This window comes from Electrona antarctica, assembly GCF_951216825.1.
Source record: "Electrona antarctica genome assembly, chromosome: 7".
NCBI classification, from domain to species: Eukaryota; Metazoa; Chordata; class Actinopteri; order Myctophiformes; family Myctophidae; genus Electrona; species Electrona antarctica.
In genome coordinates, this window is record NC_136812.1 from 34,838,953 (window position 1) to 34,860,852 (window position 21,900).

Consider the following 21,900-nt stretch of genomic DNA (forward strand, 5'->3'; position numbering starts at 1 on the left):
CCCAGATGGCATTTTTGGTCAAAACTGCGTTTCTTTGATGGCCCAGAGCTGGCGATGTGGAGCTCTCCAGAGCTCCGGTTTGGATTCACATTGTAAACAAGGCCTGTCCAGCTCCGTTCAGCTTCCTAGGTTATGTCTACTGCTAGTGGACCGGAAATGTGGCTTTTCAAAATAAGAGCTCAAATGGAAAAAATGCTGGCATGAATTAGATCGTCATTTTTCAAAAAAAGTAGTCTGGAGTTGTTGTAAAAATAGTGGTATCAGCTGGATTTGAACTTGTGAGGTAAGGATTCGAAGGCGAACGCCTAGACCACCAGACCAGCAAGGTGGCTGCCAAAGCTGGGTTCTGTGTCTGTATTACATTGTGAGTAAGCATGCCCACGCGGGCGTTCATTATCAACTACTACTAGTAGTAGCCGGCGATGTAAAACAAGCGCTCCCTACCGCAGCCACCACAAAAAAACTGGTCAAATTAGAAAATAAAAGAGGCAGTATATCACATTCTCTTGTGCAAGTAGAGACAACACTTAGCAGCAAGTCTCAGATCAGTATCAAAGAGTTTCAGTGTGTGCCAGACAGTAGTACAGTAACAATGGAGTGTATTCAACATAAAGTGGCAGTACCTGTGCTTGTCGCTCTGTGTTGAGTGACATAGCAACAGGGAACTTTCGCATTTGATCTGACAAATGTTCTATATCGTTTTATGAGACAGCATATCCGCCACCAAGGAAAACAAGGCTATACTGTATGTAATTAACATAACAGTTAATAACAAGAGAGCTATAAGTAATGTTTTATATAATTGAAAACAAATGTCAATAAATATTTTGTTTAAAAAAAAACATAACAGTTAATTGTAAATGTATTTTTGTTGTATTAACACACACACACACACACACACACACACACACACACACACACACACACACACACTGACAAAACCTTTTCCCCCCCTGTAGGGCCTTATTATAGCCGTATATTGTGACGTGTTGTGAGTTTGTAGATCTGCTATTTTCTAAATCCTATTATGACACGCCCAGAATAGGGATGCTAGCGCTACCATGGTTAGATAATTGTAATTGTTCCAGTTCACCACATCCATGGTGAATAAAAACGCAATGATAAATCATGTCTGCGCTTAAGCAAAACTAACGAGAGGAAGAGGTCTGTACATCCAAGCAAATATGAATAAGCAAATATGAATTTAGCCAGACTACGGGTATATTTATATACTTCCTGTAATTGAACATGGTAACATACAGTACTGTAAATGGGGGATGCAGGGAGAGTGCTTTCAGCATCCTTCCACATCCACTTAACACATTGAGAGCCCACGCAATGCTGCCCAAAATCACTTTCACCTAGAAAATCCATTCACATTTTTTATAATTCAGCTGACTGTGGAGACACATGCTGGAACTTTTTACTTTGAAATGTTTTATAGTTTCTGAGTTATTTAATTTAAACGCCAAATGCATTCTCAATGGCGAAAACACAAACTTTGGCACCACGTGTAAAAAAAAAAGTGTTTTGATTTTTCTGATTTTTGAAAGACGTCCACAGACGTCTTGGGCTATGCACGTGCGGTAATACCCAGGACGTCCACAGACGTTTTGGGCACAAAATGTGTTAACAACAGTGGTTAACCCAGTACTTGAGTCAAAGTATAGATACTCCTGGTCAAATATTACTCAACTACCAAGTGAATTCAAATTTGTACCCTAGTTGAAGTACCTCATGTCACCATGACTCAAATGTACAATATTCGACAAGTACAAATGCAAATACCCAAGTAAAGTACAGGTAATAAAACAAAATGACTTAATTACAGTACTCAAGTGAATGTACTTCATTACTGTCCACCACTGACTTGCAACCTTGAGTTGTCGAGTTCTGATAGCGGCGCCAGAATGTTTCTCCACAAAGGCTAGTGAAGTTCAATTTATGGACTTATATAATGAAATTAAGAGCATCATTACTTTGAAATGTACTTCATTGTTTCTGTTCATAATTTTCTTCCCGGCTATTGTGTTGGCTTCTGAGTCACCCTGGGAACAAAGCTTAATTCCATAATAAGTCCAGAGTATCTTAATTACTATACGTGTCCTGCTGCCAGTTCAAACATCTCGCTCAGGCGCCATTCAACCGAATGGCTTGATATACAATCGAAATGTCTTTGTACCTTCTTCCTTGTATCAATAGGGAAATTACACATACTGAATGTCAGTGAGCTGCTCGTACTGTTCTGGTCCATGGCTTTGACATCACTTTTCTTTCTGACCCTTTTTTGTTGCTGATGATCAAGTGTGTACAACAACACGCACATTGAAGAAAAACAAATGAATAAATAGAAGGAACCATATCCTTTGGCTGCACTTACTCACTATATTGTCCAGATTAACCATCCCTGCACGGAACATTGCAATTCATCAAAGGCGATATGCGGTTGGAGTCGGGGAATGCGTCGCTTTTTATCTTTCTCGTCATAACTGTTAAAAAGAGATTGCCTGTTTCCTTTTTTATTTGAAACAAGCCATTAGTGTTTTGCCTTGTTTATCCTCTGCTCGCGATCGCCTCAGATGTTTGAAGCTGCAGCCACACTCCAAATGGAGCCTCAGATGTTTGAAGCTGCAGCCACACTCCAAATGGAGGCAAACGCTGCTTGTAATGGGTTGTGACAGGTAATCCAAACACATAGCGTTAGGATGAGAGACAGTCACTGATCCAACCAATTCCAAAAGCCCCTACAGGCAATTGCAAGAAGTCTGGCTGCAGTTGCAGCATAGTTCAGGAGACTAAAAAGAAAGTAGAAATGTTGTTTTAGTAGTACCACTACTTTGTTTACTGTTTTTTATCTATGAAAAGATTGTGTCCTATTGTTCCTTGAAATTACACTGTGTTTTATTTGAACATTGAGATAAATATGTGAGTGAGCCAGCTCTTAGAGCAGCATTGTTATTTTAGTATTCACAAGCTCACATTGACAATAAGTCAGAGTGAATACTGGCCTGTTGTCCTTCCCTTTACACCTGATTTGTACTTACCGTTGTGCATGGGTGTCACAAACCAAAAGTAGCCAATCACATTTCAGGCTTTAGTTTCTACATGTGAGCCACAATACTGAACTGGGATATGCATTTTACAATATACCAATCTAGATCCAAGTTGTAGAGAATTCATGTTTGTGTGTGGATGTAAACGTGATGAATAACGCATGAAGGAATGAGCTACTGTAAATCCAAGTGCCCTGAAAAGCCGGAGGTGAATAGTGCACTGCATTAGGAGAGTTGTCCTTCTGACAATATAGTTGCCTCTTATACCTCGCCGCACTTTTCCTCCAAGAGCGGTCTCTGCTATTGATGTGTGGCTTTCAAAAGGATTGTGTAAGGTCAAGGTGAAACGAGCTCGCAGATAAATTGTATTCCGACCGACATGTAGGCTAAGTAGCGTGAAAAGCACTGGATAGTATAGGGCAGGAGAGAAGGTAATGTTAGTCGCTATGGCACAAATCCAAAGATGATTTGAAGGATGAATAAGTCTCGTCCTTAAGGCTCATTTCTACTTTGTTGAACGACTGTCATATGATGAAAATTACGTAGCTCACTAGAAGTCACGTAAATTAAGCCTTGGCCATACTGTATATACCTATATACTTAAAAAATAAAATAAAGAATCAACAGGAAAATAGCATATGTTTGAGTTTCAAATCTCTGCTAGTTTTCATACCGTACTGAAATGAACGGAATCCAATGGCTTCCTCAAAAATCAAACAAACCACACTACGTTTTGGATTATGGTCGGTAGTAATCTCAAGTATACAGTCAGTCGTAGTCAATGGGCTATTATTCATGCCAACCCAATGTATGATTCTTTAATTGTTCACAGATTTTTGGCCATTTCACACATGTCTATGCATGATGATTGCAGATGAAAGGACCTGAAAAGACCCTGCAAGAGAGACGCTCCAGCCTGGACGCCGAGATTGACTCTCTCACCAGCATCCTGGCAGACCTGGAGAGCAGCTCGCCCTACAAGCCACGGACCACACAGGTGCTAACATTTAACTCTCTAATTCACAGTGGCTGTAGCTGAGTGGGTAGAGAGCCCGTATGGGAATCGGAAGGTCGCCAGTTCGACCCGTGGCTCGAGCAGTATAAATGTTGAAGTATCCCTGAGCAAGACTCTTAACCCCTAACAACTCCCCATATGCAGTCATCTTAGCATAAACATCCCCACTGCTTAATTTGATTGGTTCAGCAGAGGATTTGAACTGGACACACACAACACCTTTATGTGTGTTTCCGGTTCAAATCTGATGCTGAGCCAATCAAATGAAGCTACGAGAAACTGACCCGGACAGGAAATGTTTATGCCAGCTTCTGGAAAACAGAACTACATTAATGCACACAGCCTATTGTTTCCTCTAGAATGATTGGGGGAGACGGGGTGCTTGTTTTTGTTACCTCAATATGGCAGGCACACTGACAGCGAGGCCTTGAGGCTCGCAAGTAGCCCCAAGCCAAGTGAGTGAGTGGCCACGGCACACACACACACACACACACACACACACACACACACACACACACACACACACACACACATTAACGAGCACACCATCCCAGTTGGCAAGCTGTTGTGGACGGAATCCTTTATCACATGAAGGATAACGAGCACCCCCCCACCCCCCCCTTCTCAGCCAATCACAAGCCGAGTCCTCCCCAACCATACTATGGAAAACAATATCTCCCCCAGGGACCAGTACATACTCCTTTACTATTAAACATCTAGATTTTGATCAAGAACAGATGTACGGTTAAAAAACACCTAATGGTGGGATTTAGTCATGTTTATACTGGGGGTGCCGGGTGGGATTTCACAGGGTGAAAACGACAAGCCAACCCAAAAGCTGTAATTGAGGTTTGGACACTATGAAAATGATAATGATATACTGTCTGTAAGTTCACAGCAAACAGTGCAGTGTGTCTCACTTTCTGTCTTGACCTATATCGATATTGATATCCAATGATATTAAGAGCAACTTAGAAAAAGTCAAAGCCTTGGGCAGTAAACTAAATTGTTTGACACACAATGAATGTAGGACAGACACAAAAAAAAAAAACTTAACCAATTGTGTTTGGAATATGAAAGCTCCAAGGGGCTTTTATTTCAACACTCTGCCAATCATATCTCCTGAGAGATATTCTGCCACTATTACGCCAGAGGTTCTGCCCTACTATGATCATGGACATAATGGTTATATGGGCTCTCTCACTGGCAATGCCAATGCACCCAAGACCTGAAAAGGTCCTCTCCAAGCACCCAAGACACAATGGAAGGTCCTCTCAAAGCACCCAAGACACAAGTGAAGGTCCTCTTGGACATTATGGTGTTGTACTCATTATCGTCGGTGTGTATTCAGGTCTTTTTTCTATTTACACTGGAAAATCCTGAATGTTAATTTAACTCAGTGACCACTGACCAAGCATTTGTCTCTTTCCTATCGCTAACCTTTGCAAAAGTAATACAAAGTTTGAGATTACTTAAATATTTTTCATTAATTGATATGCCAAGGTACACATATTATCTTCCATCTGCATTTATAGCCACCCCTTCGCTGTTCCCTGGACCTTTTGTCAAATGATGCTTGGTGTGCTAACCCACTTTGCACATCACTCACAACAGTCGACAGATCTGTACACACTCCAGGCCCTCTCTGTCAGACAAATGGAGTGCACAGTATGAAGTAATACTACTCTTCACTTCTCAGATTTTACAGAAGTGGTGAAGTGAGGCACATAAACAGTCACTGATGTGTGTCAAAGAAACAAGGCTTGTTTGTTGCGAGCACACACTCACGTCCCTATACACCCCACTGGCTCAGCAACTCTCTCTCTCTCTAGATAGAGTGAGCCTCACAGAGAGTTAACTCACGAAAAGGGACATTTATTGCACCGCACAGTGGACAGACAGCGGATACAGATGGGGAGCATGAGAAGGATGTGGCTCAGAGATGATAGATCTACGGTAAAACGCAATAAGTGGAATGTGATGGACTGAGTGCTAGTTTGCTTTGCGCAGTGGCAAGTGAAATACAATGGGCAATAAAATGGCTGTGCCGTGAGATAGGGACATGAATAACATAGCAGCCATGTCAAGCCATAGATAAAATGCCTCTTTGACCAATCACGTTGCTTGTCTAGGACTACCTGTTGTGCAATGCGCTGGTGTCTTCCCATCTCCAGATGTTCCACACAGTGCCAGCTGCAGTCAGAGCCGGGAGATTGAAGCTCCTCCTTGAGGCCTTGTCATTCTCACCACATGGGATCAAGCCTCAATAGAGTACAGGCTCCCATAGGGCCAGATGGTCCTGGTGTTGACTTCCTACACTGCCACAACTCTGCCAGAGTGACAACTGGCCAACTGGCTTTAGCATGGTCAATGCATTCCCCTGTATTGTACTGTACTACTGTATAGTCCCACAAATTACATAGCTTAAGAGTAAAGCAGTGTGATTCTGATACACCCAGAACAATACATTAAAATAAAGTAGTAATAGAGAAATTAGTAAAAAAGTAAGATGTAAAATACAAAATAGAAGATCTAAACTCAGGCCTGACTGCACTTGGACTGACAGGGTTACAACACGAGTTGTCGTGGCACTGGAGCACGTCTGTTTTGATTCAGAGCCCAGATGAGAACCCCTGCTGGCATTCCCCCACCCCCACTCCCCCTACCACCCCCCCCCCCCCCCCCCCCCCCCCATACTATATGTATTGTATATTGTACTGTATATACATGAGGATTCGTGCATACACAATCACTCATGCACTTACACAGCATGCACATACAGTGCTGTACACATGCAGAGTCAGGCACACACCAGCAAATTCATTATTTAGTCTATGTTTCTGGGCCCATCTGCTGCTCAGGTGCCAGGTATATTTTCCGAAATAAACACTATAGAATAACAAAACAAAACTCTTGTTTGTGGGCAGTCTGGGTTAGAGGAGTTGAAAACCCTCTGTCAGTATGACATGAAATATTGATGCGTGCCTGGTCAGCTCTGCCAAAGCCAAGTCTACAAATGAGTGGGTGAGCTGCCATATCCGTGCTAACGCATGGTTCGCACTGTAACTTCCCACGCTGGGTCCCAAAACATTACACCGTTATTTAAATTTGTATTGTAGAGTTGGAGCAAGCTGTTGGAGTTACAGCTCCGAGAACACTACACCTGTGTCTCAAGATATATCTGTTGAAAACAATCTACTTGTTACTACTTGTTACTACTGTAGGTACCACAGTGTTTTTTCTTACAGCTCTCACTGTGATATCCCTGCATGTGGATATGTATTTGTTTATTTTGCTGTATTACCAGATCATGTACACACCATGCACACCATTAACTTTTTTCCCAGCTGATGCTGATTCTAGCTGATTAACTCTGCTTGACCCTGTTCCCTATCCAGTTGCTCCTACTAGTCTTTGCTGGGCCTTCGTTAATGTATTCTTCTCCAGCATAATGACAATCTTTGTGGAATTGTCCAGGTTTCATTCCACAGCATTGGCAACCTTCCTTTCCGATCTTTTGCGCAAAGAGCAACGAGTGGCCACGGTTTACAGTTTTCCCTGTGTGTGCCAATACAGCCGATGGCAACCGTCCAGGATCAATAGTCCACCCACTACACTCCCCCATCAAGCTTCTATGAGCAGAGGTTCTCACTCCAGGTGAAGTGTTGGATGGGAGCAGCGGTGGCCGAACGGTTTGCGGAGCGGTCTTGATACCGGAAGGTCGCCAGTTCGAATCCCCGGACCGGCAGTTTAAAATCACCACCGCTGAAGTGCCCTTGAGCAAGGCATTGAACCCCTACCATGAAATGTTCTATGAGCAGGGTGTGGCTGTAAACAAGCATCTCGAGCTTAGTCCACTTCCCTGGGTAAACAAAGAACTTTGCTTTGCTTTGCTTTGAGCGACCTGGACCTTTGTTTCTTCCCAGATGAAATGAAGCCAGAGGTCTTAAGTCCCTGGAAGTCTAAATTATGTTGGCCGGTGAGACGAGGAACCAAATGCCCGTGCCGGAGCCTCATGTGTAGGAGTGTACGTTGTCCAATGTGCAGTGTGAGCGTGATCACAGCTAATGTGCAGCACAGGAACTGTCCGAGCACATCAGATCTGCTGTGTGTGTGTGTGTGCGCGTGTGTGTGTGTGTGTGTGTGGGGGGGGGGAGGGGGTAAATTAACAAGGAGACCCCAGAAGAATGTCAAAACAGAGGACTCATCCAACCCTGTGGTGTGGCACAGTGCTTTCGTGGAAGCTAAAGCCTAATTGGTGTCGCTTTCCAAAAAGAACAGATATACAAGCTAACAATGTGCTTTTTGGCAAGCGAAACCCTTACACGATGGTGTATAGATTAAGCTTAATGAGATGAGTTCTCTCTAGTGATTTGTTGTGTACATGCCTGATTTTTAGTTAGTTGCAGTTTTTATTGCGATGCATTGTGAGCTTGTAGAACGACTATTTTTAATTTCACAACATGGTGCACGACCAAGTATAAATAACTGTAGGTTTCAGGACCTAGATTGATTGAATACTTTATTAGCAGTTTGAAACACGTACAGTACAGCAGTACAGTAAAAATTGTGCAGTGAGTACAGTATGTAAGTCAGTTTGCATTAGCTGTTATTACGATTAAATATGTTTGGCTCCAAATGATACATGTCATGTGTGTTGCTCAGCAGTGGCATCACTGAGGCGGAATCTCTATGAATCTGGCTAATTATCTGCTTCATTCCAGAGACTACAGTATATTCCTGTTAAAAGGAGTCTTTAATAACACTTGAATAAGCATGCTAAATTGGAAGGGAGAAGCCTTTCTCTGTGTCGTGCATCAGGGGCCATCAGCTTTGTGTTGGGTACTTTATAACACCATGTGTTGGCAAAACACAAGCCAGAGGGGAACTTACTTTCTCTGTCTCTTCATTTCTCACTCCATTCTCCTGTTATTACTCTAGGGCTCCTGGTAAATGGACTGTGCTGGGGTCTTGGCTTGGGTGCATGTCTCATGAAGCTGTCTTTCAGATGTTGTGCTCACTGACCAATGCTTGAGATGATTATAATGTATACTGTTCCTTGTCATGTGACTGATTGTCCAGGATTCTAATTGTTCCTCAAGCCTCTTGCTAATAGGAGTATCCTGAAAGACATTTTCCTGTGCATTTCCAACCTCCAAAAGTTGTTACAGTGATGCTCTATTGTATGTACATGGGGGGTACATTACATATATTTGATGGATTTAAATAATCTCGTCACTATGTTATCACAATGTCAACAAGCAGTATTAGTATTCTCAAAAAGAAGAATGCATGCTTTGCAGTTATGACGAACTACTTAGCTCCATCTGCTTTATGAGGAGATGCATTTTATATTGCATTAACTAGCTACTGTAGCAACTTTAATGTTCCATCTGAAAAGATGGACTGTAAGCTGAAATGGGAAAAAAGCTCTTGCTATCTTTTTTTCATCAGCACGCAGGGAGACGTTAATGTGCAGCACGTTAAATAAAAATTCGTAAGACACCAAATGATGTAAAAGTTAACCGCGGTTAACCGCCCACTGACTGTTCACTGAACCCTGTGCTGAGCGCCGTCAAGGTGGCAGCTAGGGCAAAGTGTGACCTTCGGCTGAGGTACAGTAGTATCTTTCCACATGGATTCAGAGATAGAGAAAGAGAGAGAGACACTCGGCTGTCACCAGGCTGCCCTCCGGCAATGCTGGAACTTCTGGGACCACGACGTACGATTTGCCCACAGTCACCGTTCCACCTCGTTTAGCAGTCAGTCAGCAGAGTGCAGCGAAGCCTTCTCTCATTTGTGTCCGCTCATGGAGGGGGTGGGGGGTGAGGGGGGGGGTGATGAGACTGAAACGTGTTAACGCTGCCAGGAAAGATGATGCGGAAGCGGCTGTTGTTGTGTCATCAAGGAAAAGGCGCAGTGACCTATACATGGACTCCGAGGTTGGCTGTACATCATTTAATAGTGAGGTCACTGAGCCATTTGTGGTTTATGCTACACAGCGCTGTGTGTTTTGTCTGTGCAGAGTGCATTTGTGGCTCACGCTCTGCTGTATGTAACAAACCCTCAGGATATCACAAACAAACATGTGCAAGCAGCCTAATCATAATATTTCTACTATATGAAAGCTATAGTAGAAATATTATGATTAGGCTACTGTACATCCTGTTTGTCATAGGCTTTCTTCTCACCTGTGTTTACACAGTATCGTGACTACTTTTTTTTACTTCAATTTTTATCCCACGATTTTTGTAACCCATTATTTTCACCCAGTGTCAATTATCTAATGTAATCCTGGGCTCTACACTCCCTCTGCCAACCTGGGGAGAGCAACGGACTGACCTCATGCTTCCTTCAATGCATGAGGAGTCCAAGCCGCTTCTTTTCACCTGACAGGGGGGAGTTTCCCCGGTTGGACGTAGCACGTGGAAGGAACATGCTATTCCTCCATCAGGCTCCCCGACTGGCCAGGTGGAGGCAGTTTAGAGACCAGGATTACTGCATGTTTTTGTGGAGGTACCTACCCTAGGGGACCCGGGGAGAACATACAAACTCCACACAGAAAGGCCCTTTCGCCAAACCCCACCTCGGGTATGGGCACTGAAGACGCCCCCAGCGCCCACAGTGGGAATCGAACCCTAGAACCCCTTCTAGCTATGAGGCGACAGCACTACCGACTGTGCCACCGTGCCCCCTCCGAAGTCTACACTTCTGCCTGAGTAAAATATTTCAATGCGTGACACGCAGGCGTTTCACACCAAAAAAGAACCGATCTACAAGCTCATACTGCATCCCCTTTTCACTGGTACATGGTCGGAATCCCAAATCCACCATTCGGCCATCCTTCTGTATGTTGATAGATTAGATTTAGTTCAAAATTCTACAACTGCACAGTAGGTAGAGTGAAACCGATGATCTGAATAATTATTCTTATACTTTTAACTTCTACCCGTGAAATAATAATGGAATTAAACAGTTCCTCATTTTGCTGGGGACCCACTTTGAGAACCAATTTTCTAGACTATGGAAAACTCATGATATTTTCTCTTAATTTGAGATGGAGCTTAAAAGATGCTTCCCTGTTGCCAGGGTGTGAGTAGCAGGTGGAGAGGAGAAGACACACAGCAGCACATGAATCCTAGTGGAAGAGAGTCGTACATCTGAGTGAACACATCTGCCTGCTTTACACCCACGAGCTGCGATTATGTTCTTTTGAAGATGATGTACCCGTTTGTCTCTTGGCTGTTAAATTTCACGTTTAGCCTCGACTGCACTCTCCAGTACTGCCATAGAGCACAGCTAATTTTATTGGACTTTTTTCATGAACTTAAAAGGTCAGATCTTTCATCGTGAAATGCACAGGAATGCATTAAAAACTTTTACTTTTTTCGGGGAGAAAAGAAAACCGCTACACTGTATTCTGTATTATATAGCAGTTAAAAAATTTCAGCAACAGACATTGTTAAAAAAAATACACGGCTTTTGCTTTCAGAACACCTGTTTGTTTGAGGAATGCCTTTCATCGTCCACTGTCCAGTCTCCTCGAGTCAACTCTTATTCATTTTTCAAAATGGTTCAAGCATAAACTCCTCTCCACACCAGCTGTTCGTGGTGTGCTTGTTCTTTTGTGCTTCCATCAGCAGCACGTACAGCATACTTCATTCTTATTCTATTATTTTGGGCTCTGAGCCTTTATTGATGGGTACTGTATTGATGGGAGTGACCAAGCCCCCATAACTGGGATGGCTTTTTAAAGCAAATGTGGCCTACTCTGCTACTGCACGTTTGGGCACAAAACAATAACAAACGAAACAGGCGTGACTCACAGACTTGCACATGTAGGTAGAGCAGGGCTTTTCTTTGCCTCTACCAGGTAATAATATAGGTCAATGGGACGACATGGAGCAAATGTTCCGGGTGGCTGGGAATCAAATCTGGGACTCGCTCTCAGACATTAGAGCCCATGTGGTACGTGCCCTAACCTGTTGGCTATTGGGTCCCCCTGGTGTACTTCATCTTTTATCTGTGTCCGAAGCTGTAGCGTTGTGCCTGTACAGTATTTATTTTCATATTTTTTTATGTTTTACTCAATTTCAAGCGACCCAACAGCTGCATACAGGTCACCATGTACTGTACAGGTATTTGACCTTCTCAGATGGAATTGAACTCTACTTCTGACCACGGTGTCCGGTGCCTGACTGGGCGCGCTAGCATTGTGCCGGCTCCCCTCCAGGCCTGTGACCTATGCAGTGCACCCCATCCCCTGACTCTCAAAATAATGGGGGTTGGGGGCATCTCAAGAAGAAGTGCTTCCACCCCCTTCAGGAGTGCAAGTAATAAATCTAATACAATACGTGTGCTTGCCAGAATGATACTTAATCAGGTCTACAGTAGACAGCAAAATCCTCACCGTTAATGTTTCCATTTGTAACAGAGAATTCGAAGAAGTTGATTTGGTGCCATCTGTACCCTCTCGGTTAAATTAACTCTCGTCACTCGAGACATTGCGAATATGTCTGCTTAGAAAACCCATCCACGGACGCATTTTAAAGCAGTCAAAAGTCAGTGAGTGTGTTACTCTGCATCTCTCACATGCATGGCCCAATGCTTGGAACAAAGGAGTTTAAATAGAGGAGGAGGCCAGAAAGCCACCCCCTCTTCAGATGGCACCTATCTCCCTGACTGGCCCCAAACTGGACACTGCTGGGAAAACTGACACGTCACCAGCAATCAGACCTCAATGTGTATGATAGGAATAGAGGCAGTTAGAGGCCCGGCACAGCATCATTGAGCAGTAACGGGTGAACGTGCTGGAATGTGGTGCTCAGCGTACTGTACACAACAAGCAGCAACAAAGCTTTCAGACTTTTTCTGCGTTATGTTTCAGTGCACCTACTGCAGATGAAGTGTAAGGTGTTATCTTCTGTGGTGTGGTGGTTCTGCCATGCTGTGTGAGCTCGCTGTGTGCTTGAGATCCTAGACAGATACGGTTGATCCGCAATGTTACTGTTGAATATAAACAGCAGCATCAGCTGTCAGGTAAGGCACGGGAGACAGTTCACATCACACTGGTGTAGACTCTTACTCATTCAACACAGTTCAATGTATGAGAGTGACACTGCGCTTTCACTTTCTTGATCTTTTTTCACATTACAATTGTCACATTACAATTGTGTGTGTGTGTGTGTGTGTGTGTGTGTGTGTGTGTGTGTGTGTGTGTGTGTGTGTGTGTGTGTGTGTGTGTGTGTGTGTGTGTGTGTGTGTGTGTGTGTGTGTGTGTGTGTGTGTGTGTGTGTGTGTGTGTGTGTGTGTGTGTGTGTGTGTGTGTGTGTGTGTGTGTGTGTGTGTGTGTGTGTGTGTGTGTGTGTGGAGTTATGCGCCAATGTGTCTTTAGAATTGACCGTGTGTGTGTTCAGGGGTAATGTGGTGCACAAGATATGGCCCTAAGGCTAAAAGGGTATAGCAGATAACAAGCTCACCGTGCGTCATGATGCAACCCATTGTGAACATGTAGATCTGCTATTTGAGGCACAGGACACCAGGGTAAGCACAGTATAAACCAGGGTTAAAACCTGCTTGTTATGTTCGTAATACTGTACCAATGCAAGCCCCACACAGGTGCTATACCCCATTATGGACCTTATTACCTCAATCATGATTTATACCGCAGAGAATTGGAATCTGACAGAGAGCGCTAATGCTGCTGCAGACTGTTCATGTTCAACCTAAACGAACCACGTACAGCAGCTGACACCTACAATACAACATCAAGAGGTTTCTTTGATACACCCCTTGAGGGTTCAGTTGCAGAGGTCGTTCACGGGTCATGTTTTCCTGGTTTGAAGTGGCTTTGTTCAGCCCTATAAAGCCGTGTAAACATTTTAATAGAGCATCCATAAAGGTATGTGCCTGGTTGGCTATATGCCGCTCTGTTTGATGTCTGCGGTCTCAGCGGACAGCCCCCCCCCCCCCCCCCCCACTCTCCCCATATGCATGCGCTATAGAAAAACCAGGGAATTGTAGACTTTCTTTTAATGTATTCTTCTATAGTTTGCGGTCAGGGAAATCCACTTAAACATGAGACTTTGGATTACATTGAATGAAGGTGTCAATTTCTTACACTAATCAGTATGACTCTCATGGGGCAGGCCAATGAGCAGTAACTCTTGAGTGACAGAATGGCCTCCGTTTTTTTGGTACAGGAGTCAGTATGTGTTCCTTGTACATTTCATCTGAGAAGGTCACATACCTGTAGGTTGTATGTACCATGCTCAGTGAGTGAGTATATTCCCTTTTGTGTGATCTACTGTACCACTGCAGCTGGGATTAAAGCAGTGCTTAGTGAGATGTCAGGCCCACTGTGACAGGAGGAAACCTACAGTACAGTAATCCCCAAATCTCTTCTCAAGAGCCATAATCAATTTCCTCGTGGTTTTGCTACCGTAAGGTTGCAAGTGACAGGAGTTATGCGCCAAATGTGTCTTTAGAATTGACCATATTGACAGAATATGAATTTAAAAATGTGCTTCGTTGATATTTTGTCACTCACAACGTTGCCCTGAAAGCTGATCTATTTAAAGGCGGTTCATATTCTTTTTTCTGTTAGCAGCTCATGGTTCTGTGATTGGCAGCATTGAGGTGGAAGGGTTAAGTGTATTTGGGCATTCAGACTTGATACGTTGAGTGGTAGGAAACTGGGCCTGATAAATTGTGATAATGGACTACAGACGGATGCTGTTTGTCAACCTGGCCTACAGTAACACTGACTGAGGCCATTTCCATTAAGATGCTCAGTAGCTGAACAGTCTGGATCAATCTGAATCAATATGAAACAGGTGACCGGTAGGTGTCGAGTGGCACTCAACAAATGGTTCATCTTTTGATTCACTGCGTGACCTTTTAAAGATGTCACAGACGGTGAAGAGTAGGAGTGCAATTGCAAGGTTTGTCATTTATATGTTTTTATTATCTGAGCTATTGCTAACAATATACTGTAAAGTTCGAGGAGGTAAAATGTCCTCACACCAGCAAACGTAGAGGTTTTTCCGATACCTGCCTTTTTTATCTGTACTATATTACAACTTTATTGTCTCCACCAGGCCGAAGGCATAGGGAGAGAGTATGTTTTGCACTCCGTCCGTCCGTCCGTGTGTCTGTCCGTGCGTCCGTCCATCCGTCTGTGGACAGCTAATCTCTGTCACCGTTGGCTTGATCTCAGCCACACTCTGCACACACACTCCCTGGATGCCAGAGCTGAACCTCTGCCCCAAAGTTTTCACATTAGCCTGTTATAGCCTGTTATATATATATTTGGTACCATAGATATATATAAACTCTAGATAGCTCACCCGCGCTGTTGGCCAATGGAGAGCGACGTCGTTACGTGGCGGCCATCTTACCTCGGGACACATAACATTGTGTCTATGGGGCATGTACTCTTAAATGACCATAACTTGCTCAATTTTCAACCGATTTTCAAACGGTTTGGTTTGTTATAAACGTCAGAGACGTCCGCATACGTATATGATTGTATACGACGTTCATATAAAAAACATAAATTAAGCAGATAAGCGTCCTGAATCATAGCCACGTTGACAACGTTTGTAATAAACCAACCCGTTTGTAAATCCGTCAAGATTTGAGCGAGTTATGACTGTTTCTGTTTGAGCTGCCATTGAACATACTGTACTGTAGCCCCGAAGTAAGATGGCTGCCGGGTGAACGACGTCAGAAACTCCGCCTTGAGCCATCTAGTGTTTATATATATCTATGTTTGGTACAGCCAATAGCCATTCAATGAAATGGGGCTTTCAAAAATTTCAGACTCCATCCTGATTGGCTAAGATTGACTTCCAAAGGTCGCAGGAGAAACAAAATGCCGCAAATCATAAACACTTTGTGTGATTTCCGTGAAATTTTGCATGCACATTCCCACTAGGACATTTTCAACTCAGCCTCATGGTGGCGCTATAACTGGCCGATTAGTGTTTTTACCTATAACTACTGCACCGATCTGTGTAAAACCTTGTATGCAAGAGGCCAAAGAAAAACCTTTGCCTGGAATTTTTCACATCTGCTCTGTATAGCGCCACCAGGAGGCCGACATATGTAAAACACATTTTCTTATATTACTCCTTCAGATTTTATCCAAATTTCACGCAAATCGGTACACATGATCTCCATAGTCATGTGATCATCGGGTTTGTTTGATTTCTCATATTCCATCCTGATTGGCTAAGATTGGCTTCCAAAGTTTTCAGGAGTAGCCCGTTTTGTAAAAAACTTATCAACGTAGTGTCCGATTGCGGTGAAGCTGTGTACGCATATTCCCACTAGGCTGAGGAAGAAATGCCACTTGACAGTTTTCAAATCAGCCTCATGGTGGTGCTAGAACAGGCCAAGTCGCGTCTTCACATACGTATAACTGCACCGATCTACGTAAAACGTTGTATGCACACTCCCTACAGTCCAAGGAAAAAAAATCTGGCCTGCATTTTTCAATTCTGCCTTTTTGAGCGCCACCAGAAGGCCCATTTATTTAACACTTTTTTATATTAGTCCTGAGGGGCACTTCTAGTTTTTTTTCTGATTTGATTAGATTGTGATTGTGTTTATTTTACTGCCACTAATATTAAGGTGTCATTTTGTAATTATTGTTGCACATCTTCTGGAACATGCCCAACATTTCACTGCTTGTACTTGTATGAGTGAGTGACAAGTAACCCCTCTTTAATCTTATGCTTGCATTAGTTATTCCTAGCTTCCTTGTGCTACTCGGTATCAGTATCATTGATTCCTCCTAAAATGTCATGGCTACAGGCAGCTATTCTTTGCTATGGGCATTTTAGTGTTCATGGGTGCTCTCTCTGTGCACGGCTGTGTGACCATAGGTCTATGCCCAGACAACAAGGGGCTCAGCTAATCCTATCATGCTTGACACTCCAGCACTGCAATTACTGGGCTGTGTCACTTCCAACCTGGCGTCCCTATTTTTTTCGTGCATGTCATTATAGGCGAAAGTTTGAAAATAGCTTATCTACAACCTCACAATATGACATTTTTATGACAAGGGCTTAAGAGTGGTTAACTCTTTATCTCTGTTTGCTTTGCACGTTACTCTCCCCTCTGATTGCTGAGCTGCTGCTGCATGGAGCAGAGAGGCTGCCAGGCAGCCACCGGCACCCATTGACCTTAAGGTCAGCATGGCAGCAGGTTGTGAGTTTTGACAGGGGCAGCCAACTGTGGAGAGAGGAACTCGCGCCGTAGGCGCTCCATGTGTTCCGTCAACGTTCGTTAGTTTAATAAACTGCACAGTACTATCACCCCATTGTCTGTTATTAACAGGCCCGAGCCGGTGACACACTTTGTTTGAGTCAGGAAGCTGTGTGACTGTCGTCAGAAACCTGCCTCCTCTTGACATCACAAAGTCGACCCTCCTAGCAACAATGCTAAAAGGCTTAGCATCAACTGCTGTCATCACATATTATGCCTCTTCCGCTCGACATGCACAGACACACACACACACACACACACACACACACACACACACACACACACACACACACACACACACACACACACATAGACAAGCAGCCTCCGAGAGAAGAGATACAGTTTTCCATCTGTGCGGCTGGTGACATTGACATGAGGGAGGGATGTTTTAAACTGTACACGGCCCTCTGGAACAGGAGCGAGGTCGGGAGTGTGTGGAATTCCCAGTGCACGGGTGAATCGTAATGCAGGGCAGGGCAGGTCCTGTACCACAGGAGGTGAATGTAAGAAGAATAACCTTCTACTGTTTGACATCTTCCACATAAACATGTTCATCCTCCATGTTAAAGGCAACCCGTTGAGACACAGCCAGCCATTGTTCACTTAAGCCCTGATTACGTACTAGGTGTCGCAGGTGAAATACACAGAGCGACGGCATCTATTACAGTATTGTGTCTACTGTCTAGCTATATAGCTATATTCAAGATTTTTGACAAATGTTGCTTTTACTGGGACTCCAGGTTGAAATTGGATCAAATCTAGATTGTTAGTTCAATAGATCAGACCTTTATTGATCCCCTGAGGGAAATTCAGCTGTATGAAATACAGGACAGATACAGATAAAAGCAGAGAGAATCTTTTAATCATCAAGAGTACAAAATAATAAGAAAGGAGTAAATGGGTAGTAATGTAGGGAGTAGGGAGAAGTAACATCTGCACTTGGACCAAACTGGATTTGCATGGTGTTTGAGCTATTAATTAACACATCTAAATATAATTCTTGAGAGTGTAAAAATGGACCCGGGTCCACATATTAAACACTCTGGATTTTACTGTGTACCATGTACTGTAGCTGATTCTCAGGGACACATTTTATTCACCCTGGAGCCCAGAAAGCCAAATTTCCAGTTGCATCAGCGAGTTAACGTCCCACTTCATATGAAGTTGTTACATCATACTTAATATGATGCAATATACTAACCACATTTGTCTTTTGAAACCCAGTTTTTACACGCGATTACATAACTAACACTGTTGAGGCACGGTCCGGATCTTTGTGGATCTGTCTTGGCCGCCCTTCTCCAAACCGGCTGGTAAAGCACTCCGAGCATGAGTGTGCGAGCGCGCCACCTGGCTCGTGGCGTGCTCTCGCATCTGTTCCTCCGATCTATACACACTCTGTACATTCTATGATGTGCGAATAAGTCAGTGATTATCAACCTTTTTAATTTCAAGGACCCATAATTGACTATACAGACCCCCTTTTTATAATTCTCAAACCCCCTTTTCTAATATCTGGGATGCCAATCCACATGGTGCTCCTAACTAGGCTTTCTGTTCAAGAAGAGTATGTTACTACAAAAGCAGGTGTTACATAAAGGTAAATATCTCCAGAATGGAAGACGGTAAAATAAAAAATAAATAAAAAAACATTGGAGTGGACAAGTTAAGCTTTCTTTTGAGGTATGCTGTGTGATTCTCGCTATAAGAGAACATTTACTGTGGGCCTCAGAAAAGGTCCTTCGTTCAATGCATCACCCTTAGCACCACAAGGCTAGCTCTGTCCGAAATGGCTAGCAAATAGAGTGTTAATATAAGCCCTGTACAAGATACAAATCTTGTGGCTCACAACTAAAGAAAAATAAATAAATAAAATAGATTGATGATAGATGATTGTGTGTTATAGGTATAGCTGTGGTAAAATACATAGTTTTCTATGCATTTCGGGGGTTTTGGGGATTTAACCTCCCAATTTTGTTCCACCCGCGCCGCAAAGCAGCCCCCATACCATACCAGATTCTACTGTGATGTCATCGAGATGAGCCTTTAGATTCACTATTATCAGCAAAGTTTTGGTGTACAGTAGAAGGAAAAAGGAGGGGACCAAGTACAGACCCCCCGGTCAATGAAGTACAGTACGGTATAGGGTTTAAATTACAATTCACACATTTTCTTTAAAACGTTTAGAATAGGTCTGAAATTGAAATGTATTACCAACTAGAAAGGTCGCAATTTAAAAAAATTGCAAAGTGTGGTTGCCGCAGTGGCTTACATATGCCCCTCCCACTGATATTGCCAGCCAATTACAATGTCACGTCACCCCTGCGATCATGCGTAAGTAATTCGGAGGGGATTTATCCCCCAAAAATCATGTTTTTGCGACACACGGTTACATTTCTCGCATTTGCGGCACCCCCTATGCTTTTGGTACTTGGTTGAGTGAACCACCCGCGACATGTGATTAAAATTTGGGATAGATTGGACATTTCGTTCGTGATTTATGGCATTTTTTGTAAACTATCCTACTATCTTCGGACAACGATTACGGCTGAACGATACGCACTACCAAAATTCTGAAGTTGGTGTTTTAATCGGATGGGTCCTGAGATCATGTGTGCCGATTTTTGTGAGATTTGGACGAAATCTGTAGGAGGAGGAACAAAAAGTGTGTTTTGGAGAAAATTCAAAATGGCGGAAAATCTATCATGACGCAAATGGGCGTGGCCTATATGGGGAGATGCGTCATGACCCAAGGAAGCCAGGTAAAAATATGATTGATTTTACGACCTACGGTTCAAGAGTTATAAGCCAAAACGTAAAGTGGGCTGTTATAGCGCCACCATGAGGCCGACCGATAACATTATAAGTTAATTAATTTTAGTAATTATTATGAACCTACCCTCCAAGTTTTGTAACTATAGCCCTTACAGTCTCCGAGGAAAAAATACTTGAATGTTATTTTTCGCACTTTCCCATTCATGTCAATGGGGAAATTTAAATCACTAATAAATTCATATCAATTAAACTATATAACATGTATCTTAAAAAAATACAAGCACACCATTCCCGATGAAGCCGGTAAATTTGACATATGGCTCAAGTGCGTACAGTCAAAACTGTGGGAGGAGTAGTGATACAAAGTTTAGGGTTACTCCAGTAAATGAAAGTATAAAGTGTTACAATTACAATAGTCTGGTTGCCCTGTTAGGGCAACCACACTAATTATCTAGAAATGCACATTTCTAGTTATTATTCGTACAAATATCTAACCAATTGCGTGCTGATACCTTTTTCCTTCACACCCTCTCCCTCACACCTAATTTTAGGCTGCATATTGCGTGTGAGCAAAGCAATTTACAATGCCTTAAAGGCTCAAACCCTGTTAAACAAACAAGTTATTAGTGTGGTTGCCCTAACAGGGCAACCAGACTATTGTAATCGTAACACTTTATTTCTTTTTACTGGAGTAACCTTTTTTTTGACGCACTACTCCACCCACTGTTTTGACTGTACGCACTTGAGCCATATCTCAAATTGACCGGCTTCATCGGGAAGGATGTGCTTGTATTTTTTTAAGAGAAATGTTGTATAGTTTAATTGATGTGAATTTATTAGTGAATAGAATTTCCCCATTGACATGAATGGGAAAATGCGATTTTTCGCATTTTCTCACATTCAAGTATTTTTTCCTCAGAGACTGTAAGCACTATAGTTACAAAACTTGGAGGGTAGGTTCATAATAATTACTAAAATTAATCAACGTATAATGTTATCGGTCGGCCTCATGGTGGCGCTATAACAGCCCACTTTACGTTTTGGCTTATAACTCTTGAACCGTAGGTCGTAAAATCTAAATTATTTTTTCCCTGGCTTCCTTGGGTCATGACGCATCTCCCCATATAGGCCACGCCCATTTGCGTCATGATAGATTTTCCGCCATTTTGAATTTTCTCCAAAACACACTTTTGGCTCCTCCTCCTACAGATTTTGTCCAAATCTCACAAAAATCAGCACACATGATTTCCGGACCCATCCGATTACAACACCAACTGCAGAATTTTGGTAGTGCGTGTCGTTCGGCCGTTATCGTCGTCCGAAGATAGTAGGAGGGGCCTATTTTACAAAAAATGCCATAAATCACGAACAGAATGTCCCATCTATCCCAAATTGTAATCACATGTCGCGGGTGGTTCAATCAACCAAGTTCCAAAAGCAATTCTATTTTCATCCATAGGGGGCGCCGCAAATGCCAAAAAGTGTCACCGTATGGTGCAAAAACATTATTTTTGGGGGATAAATCCCCTCCGAATTACTTACACATGATCGCAGGGGTGACGTGACATTGTAATTGGCTGGCAATATCAGTGGGAGGGGCATATGTAAGCCACTGCGGCAACCACACTTTGCAATTTTTTAAAATTGCGACCTTTCTAGTTTTTGATGCTGTAGTAATGAGACCATGTTTCACTCTGTACTCTGAAAAACTTACAGCCTCATGAGCAAGAAATATAGTAATACTTAACAGTAGATAATGGCAGTACTGAAAACATTTAATGTAAT

The 21,900-nt window shown here is 43.0% G+C and overlaps 1 protein-coding gene across 5 annotated transcripts in view; it reads left to right on the top strand.

The window, feature by feature from the left end:
- The window catches only part of lpp (LIM domain containing preferred translocation partner in lipoma), a 194,411-nt gene that overhangs the window by 93,838 nt on the left and 78,673 nt on the right, over window positions 1-21,900 (top strand). For 4 of the 5 annotated variants that reach the window (XR_013790431.1, XM_079506186.1, XM_079506187.1 and 1 more), the window contains exon 6: window positions 3,928-4,050. Coding sequence is in view for 4 of the 5 variants with exons in the window: in XM_079506186.1 (XP_079362312.1) it covers window positions 3,928-4,050 (123 nt within the window). In the remaining variant the exon portion in view is untranslated. Of the gene's footprint in view, window positions 1-3,885; window positions 4,051-21,900 lie in introns of all 5 variants that reach the window. The other variant, XM_079506189.1, reaches the window with a different exon arrangement.